The sequence below is a fragment of the Narcine bancroftii genome, chromosome 2 (assembly GCF_036971445.1).
Source record: "Narcine bancroftii isolate sNarBan1 chromosome 2, sNarBan1.hap1, whole genome shotgun sequence".
NCBI classification, from domain to species: Eukaryota; Metazoa; Chordata; class Chondrichthyes; order Torpediniformes; family Narcinidae; genus Narcine; species Narcine bancroftii.
In genome coordinates, this window is record NC_091470.1 from 6,440,456 (window position 1) to 6,459,417 (window position 18,962).

An 18,962-nucleotide genomic window follows, 5' to 3' on the forward strand; every position below is an offset into this window, starting at 1 on the left:
TTCGAATCCCGCGCTGCCTGGAAGGAGTCTGTACATTCTCCCCATGTCTGCTTGGGTTTTCCTCCAGGGGCTCTGGTTTCCTCCCACCCTTCAAAAACATACCAGGGTAAATCGGGCTTGTGGGGCGAAAGGGCCTGTTACTGTGCTGTATGACTGAAGTGAAATTTAAAATTCTGGAAGTGGTCAGCAGGTCAGGTACCATTTGTGGGAGGTGGAAGATATGCTTTAGATTGGAGATGTTTCTTTTTATACTTTTTTCCACAGATGCCTCCTGACCAGCTGAGTAATTCCACCATTTTCTGTTTTTGAAAATGGCCGGTCATGTCCTCGCACTGGACTTTACTGGTGTTGAACGTCAAGGGAATTATTCCTAATTACCTCTCAGAACGATGATTCAACACATTCATGTCATCAGAAGAAACGGTGAACTCACTGATTCTGATCTTTTCTTCGAAGTGCCACTCAACAGAGTAATACACGTAGACCTTCCCTGTGAACTTGAACTTGGGGTGAAAGGTCAGACCCAGAAATCCTCGCTCGTCCCCTTCCCAGGGGGAGGTTAAGACGGCATGGGTGATGTTCAGGAAGGGCCTCTCGAGCCTGGCCTTGCTGGGGAGATAGACCCAGACAAGCCCGATCTGCTCCGCAATAAAGAACCGGTGGGTTCCATCGTTCGCGTGCACCATGGCCACAGGATTGCGAAGGCCATTCGCTGCTTCCTCCAGACACAGTTGGAGACATCCGTCGGAGCCTGCGTTTACCACCCCTAGGTTTTTACTCAGGTTCTTGTTGGTTAGAACGTGCGGGAAGCAATAGTCGAGGTCTTGCAGCGTCAAGGCAGCGCAGAGTTTATTTCTGCTGGACACCAGCTCTCGAAGAGGTCCTCTGCCCACCAAGGGCTCGAGAGTTACCTTGCATTTATTCCAGAACTCAGTGCAGTATTCCCCACAAAGGCCGGGCAGCTGCCTCACAGAGGTTGTCGGATCTTCTGCGTCGAACAGATGAGCAGAATATGGGGAGCATTCCTGAAGAGGTAACAGACAAAGTCGTAAAGCTGTCCAGCATAGAAGCAGGCCTTTCTGCCCACTATGACCATGCCATCCCCTTCACCCACTGACACTAAGCCCATTGTCTTTCTAGGCCTGAAATGAATGATTTTTGTGATTGAGCTTGTAAGGCAATTTGTGTGAAAGGGTGTGTGCTGTCCAAAGAGGAGAGCGTAGGAAGGCACAGTCAATTAAGGTGCCGGTAACGGGGAACCAGGCAGCCCAGCTGGGGTTTGGGAAGTGATGGTCAATTATTCAGGATGGGTCAAAGGTTTTGGGCTGCACTGTTGGCGTAGCGGTTCGCATGCCACTATTACAGTCCCAGCAGTCCGCGCTGTCTGTAAGGAGTTTTTACGTTCTCCCTGTGTCCTCCAGGGGCTCCGGTTTCCTCCCACCTGTTAGAAATGTGCGAGTTTGTAGGTTCATTGAGGTAATGGGGCGGCACGGGCTTGAGGGGTGGAAGGGCCCTGTATCTCTAAATGAAATATTTAAATCGAGAAGATGGGGACACAGAAACACAGTAGATAACGAGTATTGGGCAGCCAATGGATCAAACAGAAGTCTGTGCAGCCACAGAGGACGCAGGAAAACAGGAGGTGAATCCAGACACTCAGTGTCCCTGAAGGGACTCCCTTTTATTTCTCTTTCTCCTGTTGTTAGGGGCAATGGGCACATGGAAACTCTTTATTCACCATGGCAGGAAAAGTTAATATATATCATGTCTATTATATTTTTAGTTTATTATTATTACATGACAAGAAAAGGAACGTTGGAACCTTGGAGTAATGAGAGATTATTGTCATACACAGTTAGCCTAGTGGTTAGTGCAACCCAGTGATCCAGGTTTGAATCTGGCGCTGTCTATAAGGAGTTTGTACGCTCTCCTTGTGTCTGTGTGGGTTTTTCTTGAGGGCTCTGGTTTCCTCCCACTGTTCAAAATGTACAGGATTGTAGATTAATTGGGTATAATTGTGCAGCACGGATTTAAACCCCTCCTCACTCTTCTTCACTGCAGGGAATAAAGTCCTAATCTGTTTAACCTTTCTCTGGAACGTAGTTTCGGGCAACATCCTAGTAAATCTTCTCTGCACTCTTTCTATCTTATTGATATCTTTCCTGTAGTTCGGTGACAAAAACTGCACTAAAAATTTTCAAAATTTGGCCTCATTAATGTCTTCTACAAGTTCATAACATCCCAGCTCCTATACTCAATACTTTGATTTATGAGGCCAATATGCCAAAAACTCTCTTTACATCCCTGTCCACCTGTGATGCCACTTACAGGGAATGATGTGTCTATACTCCCAGGTCCCTCTGTTCTACCGCACTCCTCATGCCCGACCATTTTTGGTTTGTCCTTCCAAAATGCAATACCTCAAGTTAGGAGGCCACGTTGCAGTTGTAATTAACAAATTACATTCATTTGTTACAAATTGTTGATTTTGTAATGCAGGAGAAATTTGCCCGGGCTTGATTTATCGTAGAATTTTCAACAATCGTACATTTTTGTTTCTTTTACTCGAACCTTTGACCCGAATTGGAATTGGTCTGTGTTCTATTCATGGAAAATCAAGCAATAGCAGATGTATTGATTTTTAACATTGAAAAAAGTTGGGCAGGTCAGTGGCCCAGCTGATAGATCTGCTGCCTCACGGAGTGTTGGGTTCAATCCCCACTTCGGACGCTGTCTGTGTGCAGACTGCACACTCCACCGATGAGCTCGTGAACTTCCCCCAGGGATGGGGTTTCCTCCCCATCCCAAAAATGAGTGGGTTGTTGGGTCAATTGGGGCCTAGTGGTAATGAGTGGTTGGGGAGTTGATGGGAATGGGAAGGGGAGATTAACAGGGAATATTAGTGGGAACCAGAGATCGGGACCAGGGTCCGTGAGGTTGTCGGTGGCCAGCAGGGCAACTGAGGGGCCTTGGGTGCTGGCATGTCTCTGATCATATTGGGAGTTTGGAAACTGAGGGCTGAGGAGGGAGCTCAGATGCCTGGAGCTCAGGTTCACTGCTGGACCGGCCAGGAGGCCGTGCGTCTATGGAGATCACAAGGGCGTGGGAGGCAGCAGGATTGGAGGAGATGGTGGGACCCACGGTCACTCAAAGTTCAAAGTTCAGATTTATTGTACATGTTGTCACATACAACCCTGAGATTCTTTTTCCTGTGGTCCAAACAGAATTTCCATAATTAGTAGTGCAAAAGAAACTACTAAAATATGTACGTGCACATGTAAAAAATGAAATGTAAACAAATTGTCTGTACAATACAGAGAGAAAAAAATCAATAATGTGCAAAGTCTAGGTCCTTAAATGAGTCCCTGATTGAGTTTGTCATTGAGGAGTCTGACGGTGGGGGGTAGCAGCTGTTCCTGAACCTGGTGGTGCGAGTCATGTGGCACCGAGACGTCTTTCCTGATGGCAGCAGCGAGAACAGAGCGTGTGCTGGATAGTGAGGGTCTTGGATGATCGCTGCTGCTCTCCGACAGCAGCGTTCCCTGTAGATGTTCTCAATGGTGGGGAAGGGTTTACCTGTGATGTCCTGAGCTGTGTCCACTATCTTTTGGAGGGCTTTACGCTCAGGGGTATTGGTGTCCCCGTACTACATGTATCTCAGCGGACTCTCTGTTACTTTCTTTCTCTTCTGGGTGGGGGTGGTGGGGTCGTGGAGTTTATTTGTGAATCTTTACAGGACAGATAAAGGAAAACAAATCTTGTGCAAGACACAGATGTGCTGGAGAAACACTGCAGGTCACGCAGCATCCATAGGAAGTAAAGAGGGGTGACCAATGTTTCAGGTTTGGGTGGGAGGAAGGGGCCAGGAAAGGAGCACAGGCTAACAAGTAAGAGGTTATGGGTGGGAGGATAGAAGAGAAAAGAGCTGAGGTGATAGGAAGATCTGAGGACCTGAGTTCCAGGGAAAGGTTCAGCAGGTGAGGACCTTATTCCCTGGAGTGATGAAGAATGAGGGGAGATTGGATAGAGGTAGTTAAAATGATGAGGGGGGGGATAGACATAATAAATGTAGGGGATAAATTTATGGGGAACGTGAGGGGGAACTTCTTCACACAGAGAGTGGTGGGGGTGTGGAACAAGCTGCCAGCTGGGGTGGTGAATATGGGCTCAATTTTAACATTTAAAAAGAACTTGGACAGGCACATGGATGGGAGAGGGATGGAGGGCTAGGGACTGGGTGCAGATCTGTGGGACTAGGCAAAAAAAATGGTTCAGCACGGACTAGAAGGCCCGAAGGAGCCTGTTCCTGTGCTGTCATGTTCTATGGTTCTATGGATGAGGGCAGCTGAATGGGGAGGGAGGTTGGGAGATGGAGGGAAGGGAGGGTGGGGGGTTAGCCTGTACTCCTCCCCCTGCTCCTCCCTCCCTCTCCTCCCCCTACATTTTTATTCAGATGAAGGACTCAGGGCCGAAACATTGGTAAAGCTTTGCTTCCGGCGGAAGCTGGCTGACCTGCTGAGATTCTCCAGCCCCAGTTTGTGTGCTGTGCTACAATCCCGGCGTCTGCAGCACTTTCCCGTTAAAAGCAACTCTGGTGCATTTTCTTCCCTGTGACGAGCCGGCCAGAACAGAATGCAAGGTTCCAAATCATGGATTTGTATCAACCACTTACCGCACACAAAATGTCCTGGATATAGACACCGCAGGTGGCATACAGAGAGTGGTCAACGTCGTCCATGATTCTGTAGAAGCGGGTCCTGATTTCTCCGTCTTTCACAGAGTCACAGCACCCAAAGTTGGAGTAGCGGGCACAGAAGGCCAGCCCATAGGCTGGTTGGAAAGGTGGCTTGAAGTCCAAGCACTGGGGGTGAGAGCTGACCGGTGGCAGAGGGAGTACGATCAGGAGGAGCGTACATAGGTACCACCTCAGGCTGATCCAGCCAGAGGCAAGCCCCATGCTTTGGGCTCAGGCAGGCGAGGAGATCTGCTGACAAACGGTCGGGAGAGACAGGCAGAGAAGTAGCGGATTTGTGGTTACCTGTTTGTTGGACTGTGTACTTTGCACCGCTCACCCAGTTTTTCACAGCAGGGAGAGATATGGCCAGGCCTGGCAAATCTTTAACCTGCCCCTATGTGCCGACGTCGGTGGCTCAAAGCCAATGGAACTCAGGACGGCAGAAAATAAAAACATCCACCAAGGCTGCTGGAGGGGTGTCATCAGGCGTTTAAACAGGGAGTTGTGTTGGAGGCTGGAATTTAAGGGACTCTTCGACAGGCACATGGATGGAAGAAAAATAGGGGGTTGTGAAGTAGGGAGGGCTTAGGATTTTCTTGGAGGAATTTATAGGCACAACTCAGGGATGTATGTGATGTCTTCTGACAATAAGTTTGAACTTGAACTTGGACCATAAGATAAAGGAGCAGAAGTAGGCCACTCAGCCCTTCAAATCCACTCCATCATAAGCTGAACCATTCTCCCACTCAGCCCCCTCCCTGGCCTCCTCCCCATAACCTTTAATACCCTGACTATTCAGATACCCAACAATCTCTGCCTTAAATACACCCAACAACCTGACCTCCACAGCCGCCCGTGGTAGCAAATTCCAGAGGCTCACCCCTCTCTGGCTAAAGGAATCCCTCCACATCTCTGTTTTAAACGGACGTCCTACAATCCTGAATTTGGATGCTCTTGTCCTTGAATACTTGAAAATGGAGTGCACTTTGAATTAGAGGGGCGTTAATCTGTGAGATATCTGGACAACACTCCTGGTCACCCCCAATGACATCTTGGGAACTTTAGCCAAATGATGGAGTCGCAGGTGCAAACTGAAGAATGAGAAAATGACCAGATGCAGTCGAGTCGAAGTTCAGTAAAAGTCATTTACTCAAACGGTCACGCGCAGCTTTTTAAACCCCAAGCGTTCCAAATGATGCCATCGTCACGATGTCACTCGGAATCTCCCAAGCCGGTTCGATTAATCTTCTGACGAGCCATTATAGCATGAGGTGACGATAATGTGTTTAATGTCATACACATTGTACAATGTGCATTTTCAGCGGAATTCCTCCGGGCTACACCCAAACAGGTGCTTTAAAAATATATTCAGCATGGTAACAGGCCATTTCGGCCCACAAGCCCCTGCTGTCCAATTTACACCCCATTAACCTACATCCCCAGTACATTTTGAATGGTGGGAGGAAACCAGAGCCCCCGTGGAAACCCCACACAGATACAGGGAGAGCGTACAAACTCCATACAGACAGCGCAGGATTTGAACCCTAGCGCTGTAGAGGAGTTGCGCCAACTACTAAGCCAACCATGTGTATAAAGAAACAAACTGCAATAGTAAACTAATTGAATTAAAAGAGACAATAAATACATTAAATAGATGAATATTCACACATATCCCAGCATAAAAAATGACTTTGCAATAGTGCAGACAGACCTTTGATGGTGTTGGAGGAGTCTCTGATTAGTGGAACAGGTTCAAGAGGCTGTTCTTGAACCTGGAGGTGTCAGTCTTCAGGCTTCTGCCCAAAGATGGCAGCTGGAAGAGGTCTGAAGAAGGGCTCAAGCCTGAAATGTTGGTGATACATTTTTGCATCCTTTTGGCTCTGCAAGACCGGCTGAGTTCCTCCGGCACTTCCTCCCTCACCACTGTCCAAGGTACCTCCACAGAACTCATTTACTGCATCCAGTGCATCCTCTGTGGCCTTCTCTACATCAGAGAGACCGGTCGCAGATTAGGAGATCGCTTTGCTCCTCTCCGACCGCAGCAAAAGCGATCTCCTCTGAGTCACACTCTCAAATTTACATGTCTGCCCATGGCCTTTCCTACGACCCCACCCTGACCATCCGCAGATTGGAGGAGCAACATTTCATTTTTGGACTGGGCCCCCTCCAACCCCAGGGCACGAACATCGAGTTCACTGCATCCCACTAATCACCTTGCCTTTTCCGCCTTAACTAGTTATTCCAGTTCCTTTCTCTCTCTCCACCCAGCCTAGTAGACTCCTCTTCCCCCCCTCCCCCCACCACGGTGCCCTGCCCCCCCCCACCCCTCTTCACCTATCATCTCCCACCCTCACCACCCCCATCCCCCTTTTGTTTGGACATCTCTCATGTTCCCCCATCCCTTAATGAAGGGCTCCAGCCCGAAAGGTTGGTTCCATCCACAGTGATAGGGGGTCCTCATTCATGAGAGCAGAGCTGCAACAGTACCTTCTGGAATGTGGTATCGTTTCAAGCAGGACCACGAGCTATAACCCACGCGGTAACGGCCAGGTCGAGAGGGAGAATGCCACCATCTGGAGAGCGGTTACACTGGCTCTCCAGTCTAAAGGTCTCCCCACCTCTCACTTGCAGGAGGTTCTCACTAGTGCCTGACACTCCATCCGCTCCCTCCTATGTACCGCAACAAATGCCACCCCCCACGAAAGGATGTTCCTTTTCCCAAGGAAATCCAAATCAGGAACCACTGTACCGGCATGGCTCACCTGGCCCTGTCCTTTTGCGACGCCACGTCTGGCACTCAAAGAACAACCTCTTGGTCGACCGAGTGACTCTACTCCACGCGAACCCGCATTACGCCAACGTTGAGTTCCCAGACGGGCGGGAGGACACTGTTTCGGTGTGGGACCTAGCTCAGGACGTGGTAGGCCCAGCAACCCCCCAACCCAACCTTCCCCAATTCTTTATTTCCCAAGCCCCGTGCCGGAACAGAAGGACCAACAACACCCCAACGGCCCGGGCCACCCTGCCGACAACACGGCTGGGGAATTGAGCGAAGGAGCGGTCGCACCCGACGAGCCTGCTGGCGACACCACTCCAGCGACCCCAATCCCGGCACCACAGCGGTCACGCCGGATGGTCAGACCCCCTGACCGCTACAGTCCTTAGCCTACCCCTTCCATTCATTCTCTCCCTCGTTTTTTTTCCTTCCCTTCTCCCTCTTCAGCCCTTCCACCCCAGGGTCAGTTCTCCAAGAAGGGGGTGAATGTGATAGTACAGACCTATCACCAATGTACATAGTGTATATAGTTACAGTATCTAGACTGTGCTTACAGCGAATGGCTGAGAGCTAAGCCACGCCTATTGTCTGGGCCTTAAAGGGTTGTGTCCCTAGCCAGGTCGGATCATTCCGGACTGGTCGACCACCTGTGAAGAGCTCCTGTCTTTTGCTAATAAAAGCCTTGGTTTGGATCAACAAGTCTTTGATTCTTTCGACGAGCTCTACAGGTATCTTCACCTTTGCTACATAAAGGCATTGTTTGACCTACTGAGTTTCTCCAGCATTTGTGTGTTTTTTCACTTAACCACCAGTATCCACGAAATCCCATGTTTTACCTTCTTCAGCAGTTCTGTGCGTTGACAGTGAGAAATGGAAGTTGTCTGCCTTTTCGTGTGTGGTGAGATGTAATGACACCACTAGGCCACCAGGGGTCAGCCCGGTGACCTTGTCTATAAAGCCGTCCCGAGCTACAGTCTAGCCTTCCAGGTTGGTCTTGCAGAGAGACAAGACCTCTTAGTGTCCATATTAGTTTATTAAAGCTGTCTTATCCTCGTACTGCTGGTGGGGTTATTGTCAGTACAATGTGGACTCCTGACGGATTTCTATGATATCACACCCAAACTCTACTGCGGCCATTCATGATGTCACACACAACAAGGAGATTTGCTCAAAATGGCTGCTCGTGTCAGAATCTCAAACCATCTCTGACTGGGCGAGTGTGAGGGGGATTGTCTGACATCACAGAGTCTTTTGGCGAGAGTGGGGGAATTGATAACCAGAGGACAGAGGTTTAAGGTGAGGGGAGAGAGGGGTAACATGTTTACACAGTGGGTGGTGGGGGAGAAGATTAAGGCAAGTGCTATGGCAACGATTAGGTGACATGTTTCCCACAGAGGGTGTTTTTTTTCTTCTTTAGTGAAGCAAGCGTCCTGGCACTAGTTCCTGAACTTTCAATACCTCTTGTGAAAGGTCGGGGTCAACAGGATAGCCACCCTGCTCAAAGTGGAACAGAGGTGACCCTCCTCCTCACTACTGCAGGTCCAAGGTGGTCTAATCTCCCGGAACGGTGCTGGCTCCTGTAGGAAACCCACTGCATATCTCCCGCCCCTGAGGTCCGAGAGACGATGAAACCGACGGAGAGACCTCCCTGCCACCATGAAGGTAAGAACACTGGGGAAGCTCAGCAGGTCAAACAGTGTCCTTTATAGTGCAATGATAAAGATACAGAATCAATGTTTCGGGCGAGAGCCCTTCGTCAAGGTATAAGCAAAATGTCAGCTGACTCCCCAACATTTTGTTCAGACACCTGCTGTCATTTTGGCCTCATAAATCAAAGTATTGAGTCCAGGAGTTGGAATGTTATGGTAAAGTTGTATAAGACATTGGTGAGGCCAAATTTGAAGGATTGTGTGCAGTTCTGGTCACCAAACTACAGGAAAGATAAAATAGAAAGTGTGCAGAGAAGATTTTCTAGGATGTTGCCTGGACTTCAGGAACTGGGTTATAGAGAAAAGGTTAACCAGGTTAGGACTTTATTCCCTGGAGTGTAGAAGAATAAGGGGAGATTTGATGGAGGTTTTTCAAATTATGAGGGGGACAGACAGAGTAAATGTAGGTCGGCTTTTTCCACTGAGGGTAAGTGAGATACAAACCAGAGGACATGGTTTAAGGGGAAATGTTTAGGGGGAACATGAGAGAGAACTTCTTCCTACAGAGAGTGATTGGGGGTGTGGAATGAGCTGCCAGCTGAGGTGATGAATGCAGAATCAATTTTAACATTTAAGAAGCATTTGGACAGGTGCATGGATGGGAGGGGTATGGACTGGGTGCAGGTCAATGGGACTAAGTACAGAAAAGTGGTTCGCCAAAGACTAGAATGGCCGAAGGGGCCTGTTTCGGTGCTATGGTTCTATGGGAAGGTTGGGCCGCTATGAATAAGTTGGGCTGAAGGGCCTGCTTCCCCGCTGCCTAATTCCCTGTGCCTGTCCACAGGATGGGGTACCCTCCACTGTGTCGCTGTGAAGGCAGTTCCGGTGTAACGATTGGGGTATTGGCAGCTGGGGAGGGGGAAATGCTGAAGATTTGGGTGGGACAGGGACAAGCAAATGGGGCAAGACTTCAATAACTGTCTCCATCTCTCCCCCCCACCCCTCCCCACCCTTCCCTGTCTTGAAGCCTTGGAATTCGGAGATAAGGCCGGGGATGAACGGAAGATGCTGGAGACTGAAATGGGGGCAGCAAAAGGGAATGAGAAGAGTGTGAGGAGGATCAGGGGGGGCATTCCATCCACAGGGGCGAGACCCTCCCCGCTGGGGTTCTCCCTGATCCAGAGTTCAGCCACCTCCTACGTCATCGAGTGGTTGATAGCCCACCCATTCTCCCCACCCGATCACGACCCCCTCATTCCTGCTGATGACCCCACATCCTTCCATGACATCTATCACTGCACAGCAGAGTGGGTCCCATCCACGGTCTCCTCCCAGAGCTCTCTGGGGCTGGACAGAGGGAGTGAGGGGTGGAGGGGGGAGTCTCCCTCGCCTGCCCAAGACCAGAATCTGTCGGGACCTGGCCCCTGCAATGGGCTGAACAGCTATGCCCAGACCATTCACTATTGCAGCTGCGGGAAGGGGAGGAGAGTCCCGGAGGAGATGGGAGGGATGGAGGAGGGGGCGGAAGAGCCAGGGCAGATGGAGAAGGGCAAGGAGGCCCCCGTTTCCTCTGGCGGCGAATGGGGAGGAGGCGAGGGTGGGCGTCTGGGTGACACAGTGGATCTTGGTGGGAGCAGGAGAGCATGGAGGAGGCCTGGGATCACGATCACCGTGGGCGACAGGGGCGCGAGGCCCAGCAGGGAGGCCAAAGCCTGCCTGGAAAGGGGCAAGGACACTTGGCCAAGAGCAAGCGACCCCAGCAACACAGTCCAGCTGGTGGGAGAAGCGGAGAGGACCCTGCCAACCATCGCCAAGGTGATCCCAGCCAAGGCCCCCGCACATGGTACGTTCCAGAAAATATCCGCCAAATCGTTGGATCAATCCCATTGCTCCTTGGAGCCCAGCCCACCACAAATCGCATGTCCCCTCCCCAGGTAGGTCAAAAGTCATGTGGGTTGAAAGAGTCTGAGAAGAGATTTACTAGGACGTTGCCTGACTTCAAAGAGAAAGGATAAACAGGCCAGGACTTTACTCCCTGGAGCGTAAAAGAATGAGGGGAGATTTGATCGAGGTATTTAAAATGATGAGGGGGAGAGGTAGAGTGAAGACAAGCAGTTTTTTTCCACTAAGATTGTGTGAGTTAAAATCTAGAGGGTATGAGTTAAGGGAGAAAGGTGAAATCTTTAAAGGGAGCTTTAGAGAGCAGTGGGAATGTGGAACGAACTGCCAACTGAAATGGGAAATGCTGCTCAACTTTAACATTTAAGAAGTATTTAGACAGGTACGTGGATGGGAGGGGTATGGAAGGATAGGGACTGGATGCAGGTCAGTGGGTCTAGGCCCTGTAACAGTAAAGCGCAGATTAGATGGTCCGAAGGGCCTGTTTCTGTGCTGTAGTGTTTGGTGATTTTGAGGGTGGGGATGGCAGTGGGAATCCCCGCCCCAGTGGGCTGGTGTGATCGTCCTTGCCAGGGAAGCAGTGATTGTCCTGCATTATAGGCCTGGTATGGTCAGTGCCACTCTCTTACAGCGCCAGCGATTCGGGATTGAAAATCCCCTCTATCATCATGGAGTTTGTACGCTCTCCCCGTGACCCGGGTGGGTTTCCTCCGGGTGCTCCAGTTTCCTCCCATGCACCAAAAATGTATACAGGGGATTGCAGATTAATTGGGCCACATGGGTGTCTCTGGGCAGTGCAGGCCCTATGGGCCCGAACGGCGTGTTTCTGTGCTGTATGTCTACATTTAAACAAAATTAAATTAAAATCTTCCCATCCATTCACAGTAAGTTCTCCATCACAAACCTCCTACTCGTCACCCTCTCGCATCCCGGTTCCGCTACCCAGTACGTCTCTGCCAGTCCACAGCCCGGTGCGAGCCCCTTGATCACAGTCAGCGGCAGCCTGCGCGGGTCCCTCGCCTCGAGTCACCTACAGCCTGCCCACTGCCTGCGTGTTCTTCAGCCGTCGCTGCTGTGGTCACCGTCCCATGGGTCGACTCCTCTACTCCTCCTTCTCAAAGGTGGGGGGGGGGGGGGTCGGTCTCCCGTTTTCTTATGCCTCACACCGGTCCTCCGCTTCCCCGGAGTCTGCAACCCGTCGTGGCCACAGTCGAATGCAGGTGCCACCATCTTTGGCCACAGTCGAATGCAAGTGGCACCATCTTAGGCCCCAGGCCCCACGGTCACAGGATTTTAAAATAAACCATCGTCGGCTCCTTTAATGGGCTGTTTAAAGGCTGTATAGAGCCGATGGCAGTCAGCCTGGGTGGCTGGACCCTGACGGACAGTGCTGGGTCTCTGCTCCCTGCACACCTGGGTCCGCACCGCCAGCAGCAGGCCTGCCTTTACTGCAGCTCCGGCAGCGCGCTGCTTTCATTTTGTGGGTTTTTTTTGGATGCACAAACTTTCAGCTCCGTACCAACCTTCGAGACCCATTTTCACACGAATTTCCTCCTAATCTCCCCTCATTCCCACCGACTCATCCCAGATTCTACCCCTCACCCACACAGGGGGCAATTAACTCCACAACCCACTCACCCGTGGGATGTGGCAGGAAACCGGAGCCTCGGAGGGGAGGGAAAAAAACGGACCCACAGGGTGAACGTGCAGACTCCACACAGACAGCACCTGAGGTCGGGATCGAACCGGGATCTCTGGTGTCATGAGGCAGCCTCTCCAAGCAGTCCCATTTTACCCCACATCATTCATCACTTCCCTCCAACCTATCATTACATTAGCCATACCAAGGACAACTCCCTTCCTGCTGTTATCAGACTCTTAAATGAACCTCACACTAGCTTGGATACTGGACTTGCATCACCCTTTTCTGAAGATCTGCACAATTTGACTTATTGTCACATTACAAAATGGATATAAGCACTGGTGAGACCTCACTCGGAGGCCAGCTTCCAGAACCAGAATTTATTGTCACGAACGAGTCGTAGAACTCGTTGTTTGGCGGCAGCGTCACAGGGCGAACATTCAGAGAAACCAACCTTACGACAATAAATAAAAATAATGCACGAAAAGTCAAAGTGAGTCTGTGTGTGTGGTTCATTAATCGTTCAGGAATCTGATGGCAGTGGGGAAGAAGCTGTCCTTGTGCCGCTGAGTGCTCCTCTTTGGGCTCCTGTACCTCTTCCCCGATGGTTGCAGAGTGAAGTGGGCACAGCCTGGGTGGTGGGGGTCTTTGAGGATAGAGGCTACTTTTTTAAGACACCGCCTCATGTCGATATCCTCGATGGAGTGAAGTCTGGTGCCTGTGATGTTGCAGGCTGAGTTAACAACCCTCTGGAGTTTATTCTTGTCCTGAGAGTTGGCGCCTCTGTACCAGGCAGTGATGCGACCAGCCAGAATGCTCTCCACGGTCCTCCTGTAGAAGTCTGAGAGTCTTCGGTGATATACCGAATCCCCTCATTTAAGGAAGGAAGGAGGTGCTTGTGACTATATGGAAACCTGCCATTTCATCATTTGGCCACTCACTATATCAAGGTGAGACACTTCTGACCTTCCCAGCCAGAGGCAAGGCTGTGTTAGGTTTCTTGGTTGATTAAAGTTCCACTTCAATCTCACGCTCTACTTGGTTGATGTATCACTACAATGCTGATGTTCAGAGGAGGTTCACAAGGATGATTTGGGGAATGAAAGGGTGATCATATGGGAAGTATTTGACCTGGACTCATTGGAATTTAGGAGAACGGGTGGGTGGGGGGGGGGGGTGGCTCTGATGGAAATGTTTCAAATCTTGAAGGTCATGGACAGACTAGATGTAGAAAGGTTGTTTCCCATAGTGGGAGAGTCCAGCTCAAGAGGGATTGAAGGGCGTCCGCTTAGCACGGAGATGCAGAGGGATTTCTTCAGCCAAAAGGTGATAAATCTGTGGGATTTATTGTTGCAGTTCAAAAGGGACGTAAAAGGGCCCCCAGAGTCACTGAGTGCCCATGGATTCGCCTCCTGTGCTCCTGCAGCCTCTGCAACTGCCTGGACTCCAGATTCGAACCTCCAACATGATCAGGAAGCCTCCAGTGCTTAAGTCCCTCCTTGCCCTCAGCGCCCTCTCGAATCCCAGTTCCAATACCGGATTCCTACGAGCCAGTTGCCAGCAACCTGCGGCCTGTGTGAGCTCCTCACCTGACTGTGACTAAACTGGAGTTTGATTTGCTTGTTGCAGGCAATGAGTGCGAAAAGATTGAGCAGCAAACTGAAGAACTCTGGGCCGTGAAGGAGAGCTGCAGTCCTTGTGAGGCTGGAGAGGTAACTTGGGTTTTGAGAATGAGATGAGATAGAGACACAGGAAAGTCTGCAGACGCAAAACACAAATACACAGACGTGCTGGAAAAACTCAGCAGGTCATGCAGGATCTGCAGGAAGTACAGGGTATCCAACGTTCTGGGCCTGGGCCCTTCGTCAAGGTATGACAGGTGCCAGAATGAAAAGATAGAGGAGAGAAGAGAGGGAAAGGAGAGGAGATGGGAGGGGAGGAGTTGAGAGGAGGGGGAGAGGACAGGAGGGAATGAGGGGCAGAAGGAGGAGCATAGGCCAATTGGTTAGAGGTCATACGTGGATATACAGGTGGGAGGGTAAAAATGGCTGAAAAGTGATGGGGAGGGGGCAGCTTGTTAAATGGGGAGGGGAGGGAAGGGAAAGGGGTGGGCAGTTGGAGGAAAGGAGACAGAGCAATAGGGAGAGAGACTTGGGGAGGAGTTTAACGGAAACTGGAGAAGTCAGTGTTAATACTGTATGGTTGGAGACAGCCCAGACAGAGTGTGAGGCAATGTTCTTGGACAAATTCTGGGTCACAATTGGGCTTGCGGTAGTTCCTGGTGAACACACACTATAGCTCATAACTATTACCTGTGACACTTAACACTTCAGTCCAAATAACAACACCATCTACAGCCCCAAGGACCCAACATTCGAAGAGTTCAAGCTCTGAGATCCCATTACCTAAAACCCCAAACCCCCAAGTACAAAAACCTTCCAAGAATGGCATCCCAACCCCAATGTAAAGCCCCCCCTAATGTCACCTAACAGCCAAGACCACAGCCCATCCCTATTAGACTTATGGCCAAGGCAATCTCACCCACTGACCTCACCCTGAGCCCCAGAATTACTCAACCCGCCACGAACAACCAAACAACATCTCTGGGTTCCCTCCCACCAGGTGTCCACCACCCCCACCATCTATCCCTTTGTCTCCCCTCTCTCTCTCACTCTTTTCCCTCTGTCTCTATTCCCCCCAGCTGCCCAAACCTCCCTGCCCCCACCCCCCGATTAATTCTCCCCTCTCCTCTCTCCTGTCCAATCACCTCCTTTTGTCTGTGGGTCTCGGCTCCTCCCCCTGCCTTTTAATTCAGGTCCCTGTCTGGTTTTTGCTCACTCCTTGTGGAAGGGCTCAGGCCCGAAACGTCGGTGATATATCTTTATGGACACTGCGGGGCCTGCTGTGTTTCTCCGGCATCTCTGAGCTTTGATTCCCTCCAACACCAGATATGATTCAGATGAGCAGGGACAGGCTTTAAAATGAATCACATAAAAACCTGAGGTACTGGAGCAGGAGCTGGCCACTCAGCCTATCGAGCCTGCTCCGCCATTCAATAACATCTCGCCTGATTGGCCGTGGATTCAGCTTCACCCACCTGTTCCCCACAACACTTAATTCCCATACTATGCAAAAATCAATCTTATCTGTGCCTTAAACACATTCCACGGGGCAGCCCTCTGCTGTTTCATTGGGCAGATTCACCACTGTCTGGGGGAAGCAGTTCCTCTTCATCTCCATCCTACTCCATGAATCTTGAGGCCACGTCCCCTAGTCCTCGTCTCACCCACCCGTGGAAACAACCTCCCTGCCTCTATCTTATCCATCCCTTTCATCATTGTCTGTGTCTCCGTGGGGCAGCACGTTTAGCGTAGCCATTAGATTTCCGATTTATTGTCAGAGAACATACGTGGCATCACATGCAACCCTGAGATTCTTTTTCCTGTGGGCATGGCAGAATTACCACTTATTGGGAGTGCAAAAAAAAACTACACAGTGTGTACATAGAAACAAAAATGAAATGTAAACAAACTGTGCAATACAGGGAGAGCAAAAGAAAGTGTATAAGCTAGAGTCCTTAAATGAGCCCCCGACTGAGTTCGTCATTAAGGAGTCTGATGGTGGAGGGGTAAACCTGATGGTGAGAGTCTTGTGGCACTGAGACCTCTTCGCTGATGGTAGCAGCGAGAAGAGAGCGTGTGCAGGGTGGTGTGGATCCTTGATGATTGCTGCTGCTCTCCGACGGCAGCGTCCCCTGTAGATGTTCTCGATGGTGGGGAGGGTTTGGCCTGTAATGTCCTGGGCTGGGTCCACTACCTTATGGAGGGCTTTATGCTCAGGGGTATTGGTGACCCCATACCAGACCAGGATGCAGCAGGTCAGCACACTTTCCACCACACCTCTGTAGAAATTTGCCAGGGTTTCTGTGTCGTACCAAACTTCCACAAACTCCTGAGGAAGTAGAGCAACCCTGTTACAGCGCCAGCAATCGGGGCTGTCTGCAAGGAATTTGTACATTCACCCTGTGTCTGTGTGAGTTTCCTCCAGAGATTCTGATTTCCTCTCATCGTTCAAAACATATGGGGATTGTAGGTGAATTGGATTTAATTGGGCAACACAGACTCGTGGGCCGGAAGCGCCTGTTACCATGCTGAATGTTAAATTTAAATTTAAAGTCTGAATCACCTTTAGTTGTCCACTCTCCCACCTCTTCTTGCCCTCTCTACAGACCTCCTCACCCCCCATTTATACTTGCTCTCTCCACCTTAGTCTTGACAGAGTCCCAGCCCGAAACGTAGACCAACCGTTTCTCCTCATGGAGTCTGCCTAACCTCCTGGATCCTTCCAGCTTCCGTTCACCCCAGATTCAAAGGGGTGGGTGAAATGGGATGAGGCTCAGAGCATCTGTGGTCGAGCTGGGGACTGGGCAGCCTCCTGGATTCCTGCTACCTCCGAATCAACACCACCTCCTACCCCTTGCTGTTCTGACTGCCAGCTTCTCTCTCCAGGGGACCGACATGACCGGTGCATCGAAGCTCCTGGAGAGGATGTCCACAGAAGAGGTTTGCGAGTGGCTGACTGACTCTGGGTTCCAGTCTTGTGTGCCCCACATCAGAGGTAAATTCTGTCAACCTTCACTCTCACCTACCGTAAGAGGACTTTCAACCTATTGCAGAAAGATACAGAAAGTGGGCAAGGGTTTGGCTGATAAGACAATAGGCAATAGATGTAGGAGTAGGCCATTTGCCCTTTGAGCCAGCTCTGCCATACACTGTGATCATGGCTGATCATCTCCAATCAGTACCTCGTTCCTGCCTTCTCCCCACATCCCTTGACTCCGGTATCTTTAAGAGCTCTATCTAACTCTTTCTTGAAAGCATCCAGAGAATTAGCCTCCACTGCCTTCTGAGGCAGAGCGTTCCACCGATCCATAACTCTCTGGGTGAAGAAGTTATTCCTCAACTCCGTTCTGAATGGCCTACCCCTTATTCTTAAACTGTGGCCTCTGGTTCAGGACTCCCCCAACATCGGGATCATTTCCTGCCCCTAGCGTTTCCAATCCCTTCATAATCTTGTATGTTTAATCAAATCCCCTCTCATCCTTCTAAATTCCAGTGTATACAAGCCCAGTCATTCCAATCTTTCAACATATGACAGTCCTGCCTTCCCGGGAATTAACCACGTGAACCTAAGCTGCACTCCCTCAATAGCAAGAATGTCCTCCCTCAAACATGGAGACCAAAACTGCACACAATACTCCAGGTGTGGTCTCACCAGGGCCCTGCACCTCCAATACCATGTGCAGAATTGATCTGCGCAGGGCACAAGAAACCTCTCTGCTCCTATACTCAAATCCCGTTGTGTGAAGGGCAATGTACCATTAGCTTTCTTCCCTGCCTACTGCGCCTGTAAACTTCCTTTCAGTGACTGATGAACAAGGACACCGAGATCTCGTTGTTCTTTCCCTTTTCCTAATGACACCATTCAGATAGTAATCTGCCTTCGTGTTCATGCCACTAAAATGATAACCTTGCGGTTCCCCACTCGTCACAGGCTGCCATTCTGAAAGGGAGCCATTAATCCCCAATCTTTGTTTCCTGTTTGCCAACCAATTTTCTATCCATGTCAGTGCCCTACCCCCAATATCATGTGCTCTCATTTTGCCCACTAATCTTCAGATGGAGTACAATGTTGATAAATGTGAGATTATCCACTTTGGAAAGAAGACTGGAAGATCAGATTATTATTTAAGTGGCAAATGATTGCAGCACGCTGACATGCAGAAGGACTTGGGAGTGTTTGTGCATGAATCGCAAAAGTTGGTTTGCAGGTGCAGCAGGTTATCATGAAGGCAAATGGAGGGATTGCTGAAGGGATTGAATTTAGGAGCAGGGAGGTTATGCTGCAATTGTATAAGGTACTGGTGAGGCTGCACCTGGAGAACTGCATTCAGATCTGGTCTCCTTACTTGAGGAGGGATGTTCTGGCTTTGAGGGAAGGTGCAGGTTCACCAGGTTGATTCCAGAGATGAAGGGGTTGGCCTATGAGGAGAGATTGAGTCGTCTGGGAATGTACTCGCTGGAATTTAGAAGAATGAGAGGGGATCTTCTAGGAATGTATAAAATTATGAAAGGCATCAATAAGATAGAGGTAGGTAAGTTGTTCCTATTGGTGGGGGAGACCAGAACTAGGGGATGTCGCCTCAAGATTTAGGGGAGTAGATTTAGGATGGAGATGAGGAAGAACTGCTTTTCCCAGAGG

General features: G+C 50.2%; 2 protein-coding genes across 6 annotated transcripts in view; one reads left to right on the plus strand and one right to left on the minus strand.

Annotated features, from left to right (window-relative positions):
* hhipl1 (HHIP-like 1) overlaps nt 1–5,070 on the minus strand; it is a 32,099-nt gene extending 27,029 nt beyond the window's left edge. For both annotated transcript variants that reach the window (XM_069915735.1, XM_069915734.1), the window contains exons 1-2: nt 4,673–5,070; nt 379–1,025 (exon numbers count right to left, since the gene is read on the minus strand). In XM_069915735.1, coding sequence (XP_069771836.1) covers nt 379–1,025; nt 4,673–4,957 — 932 coding nt within the window. In that variant the 5' untranslated portion in view covers nt 4,958–5,070. The remainder of the gene's footprint in view (nt 1–378; nt 1,026–4,672) is intronic.
* A 3,639-nt stretch (nt 5,071–8,709) lies between these two features.
* The window catches only part of LOC138753152 (uncharacterized), a 68,789-nt gene continuing 58,536 nt past the window's right edge, over nt 8,710–18,962 (plus strand). For 2 of the 4 annotated variants that reach the window (XM_069915738.1, XM_069915737.1), the window contains exons 1-4: nt 8,814–9,173; nt 10,188–11,003; nt 14,331–14,413; nt 17,210–17,318. In XM_069915738.1, the coding sequence (XP_069771839.1) occupies nt 9,137–9,173; nt 10,188–11,003; nt 14,331–14,413; nt 17,210–17,318 (1,045 nt within the window). In that variant the 5' untranslated portion in view covers nt 8,814–9,136. The other 2 variants (XM_069915736.1, XM_069915739.1) reach the window with 2 other exon arrangements.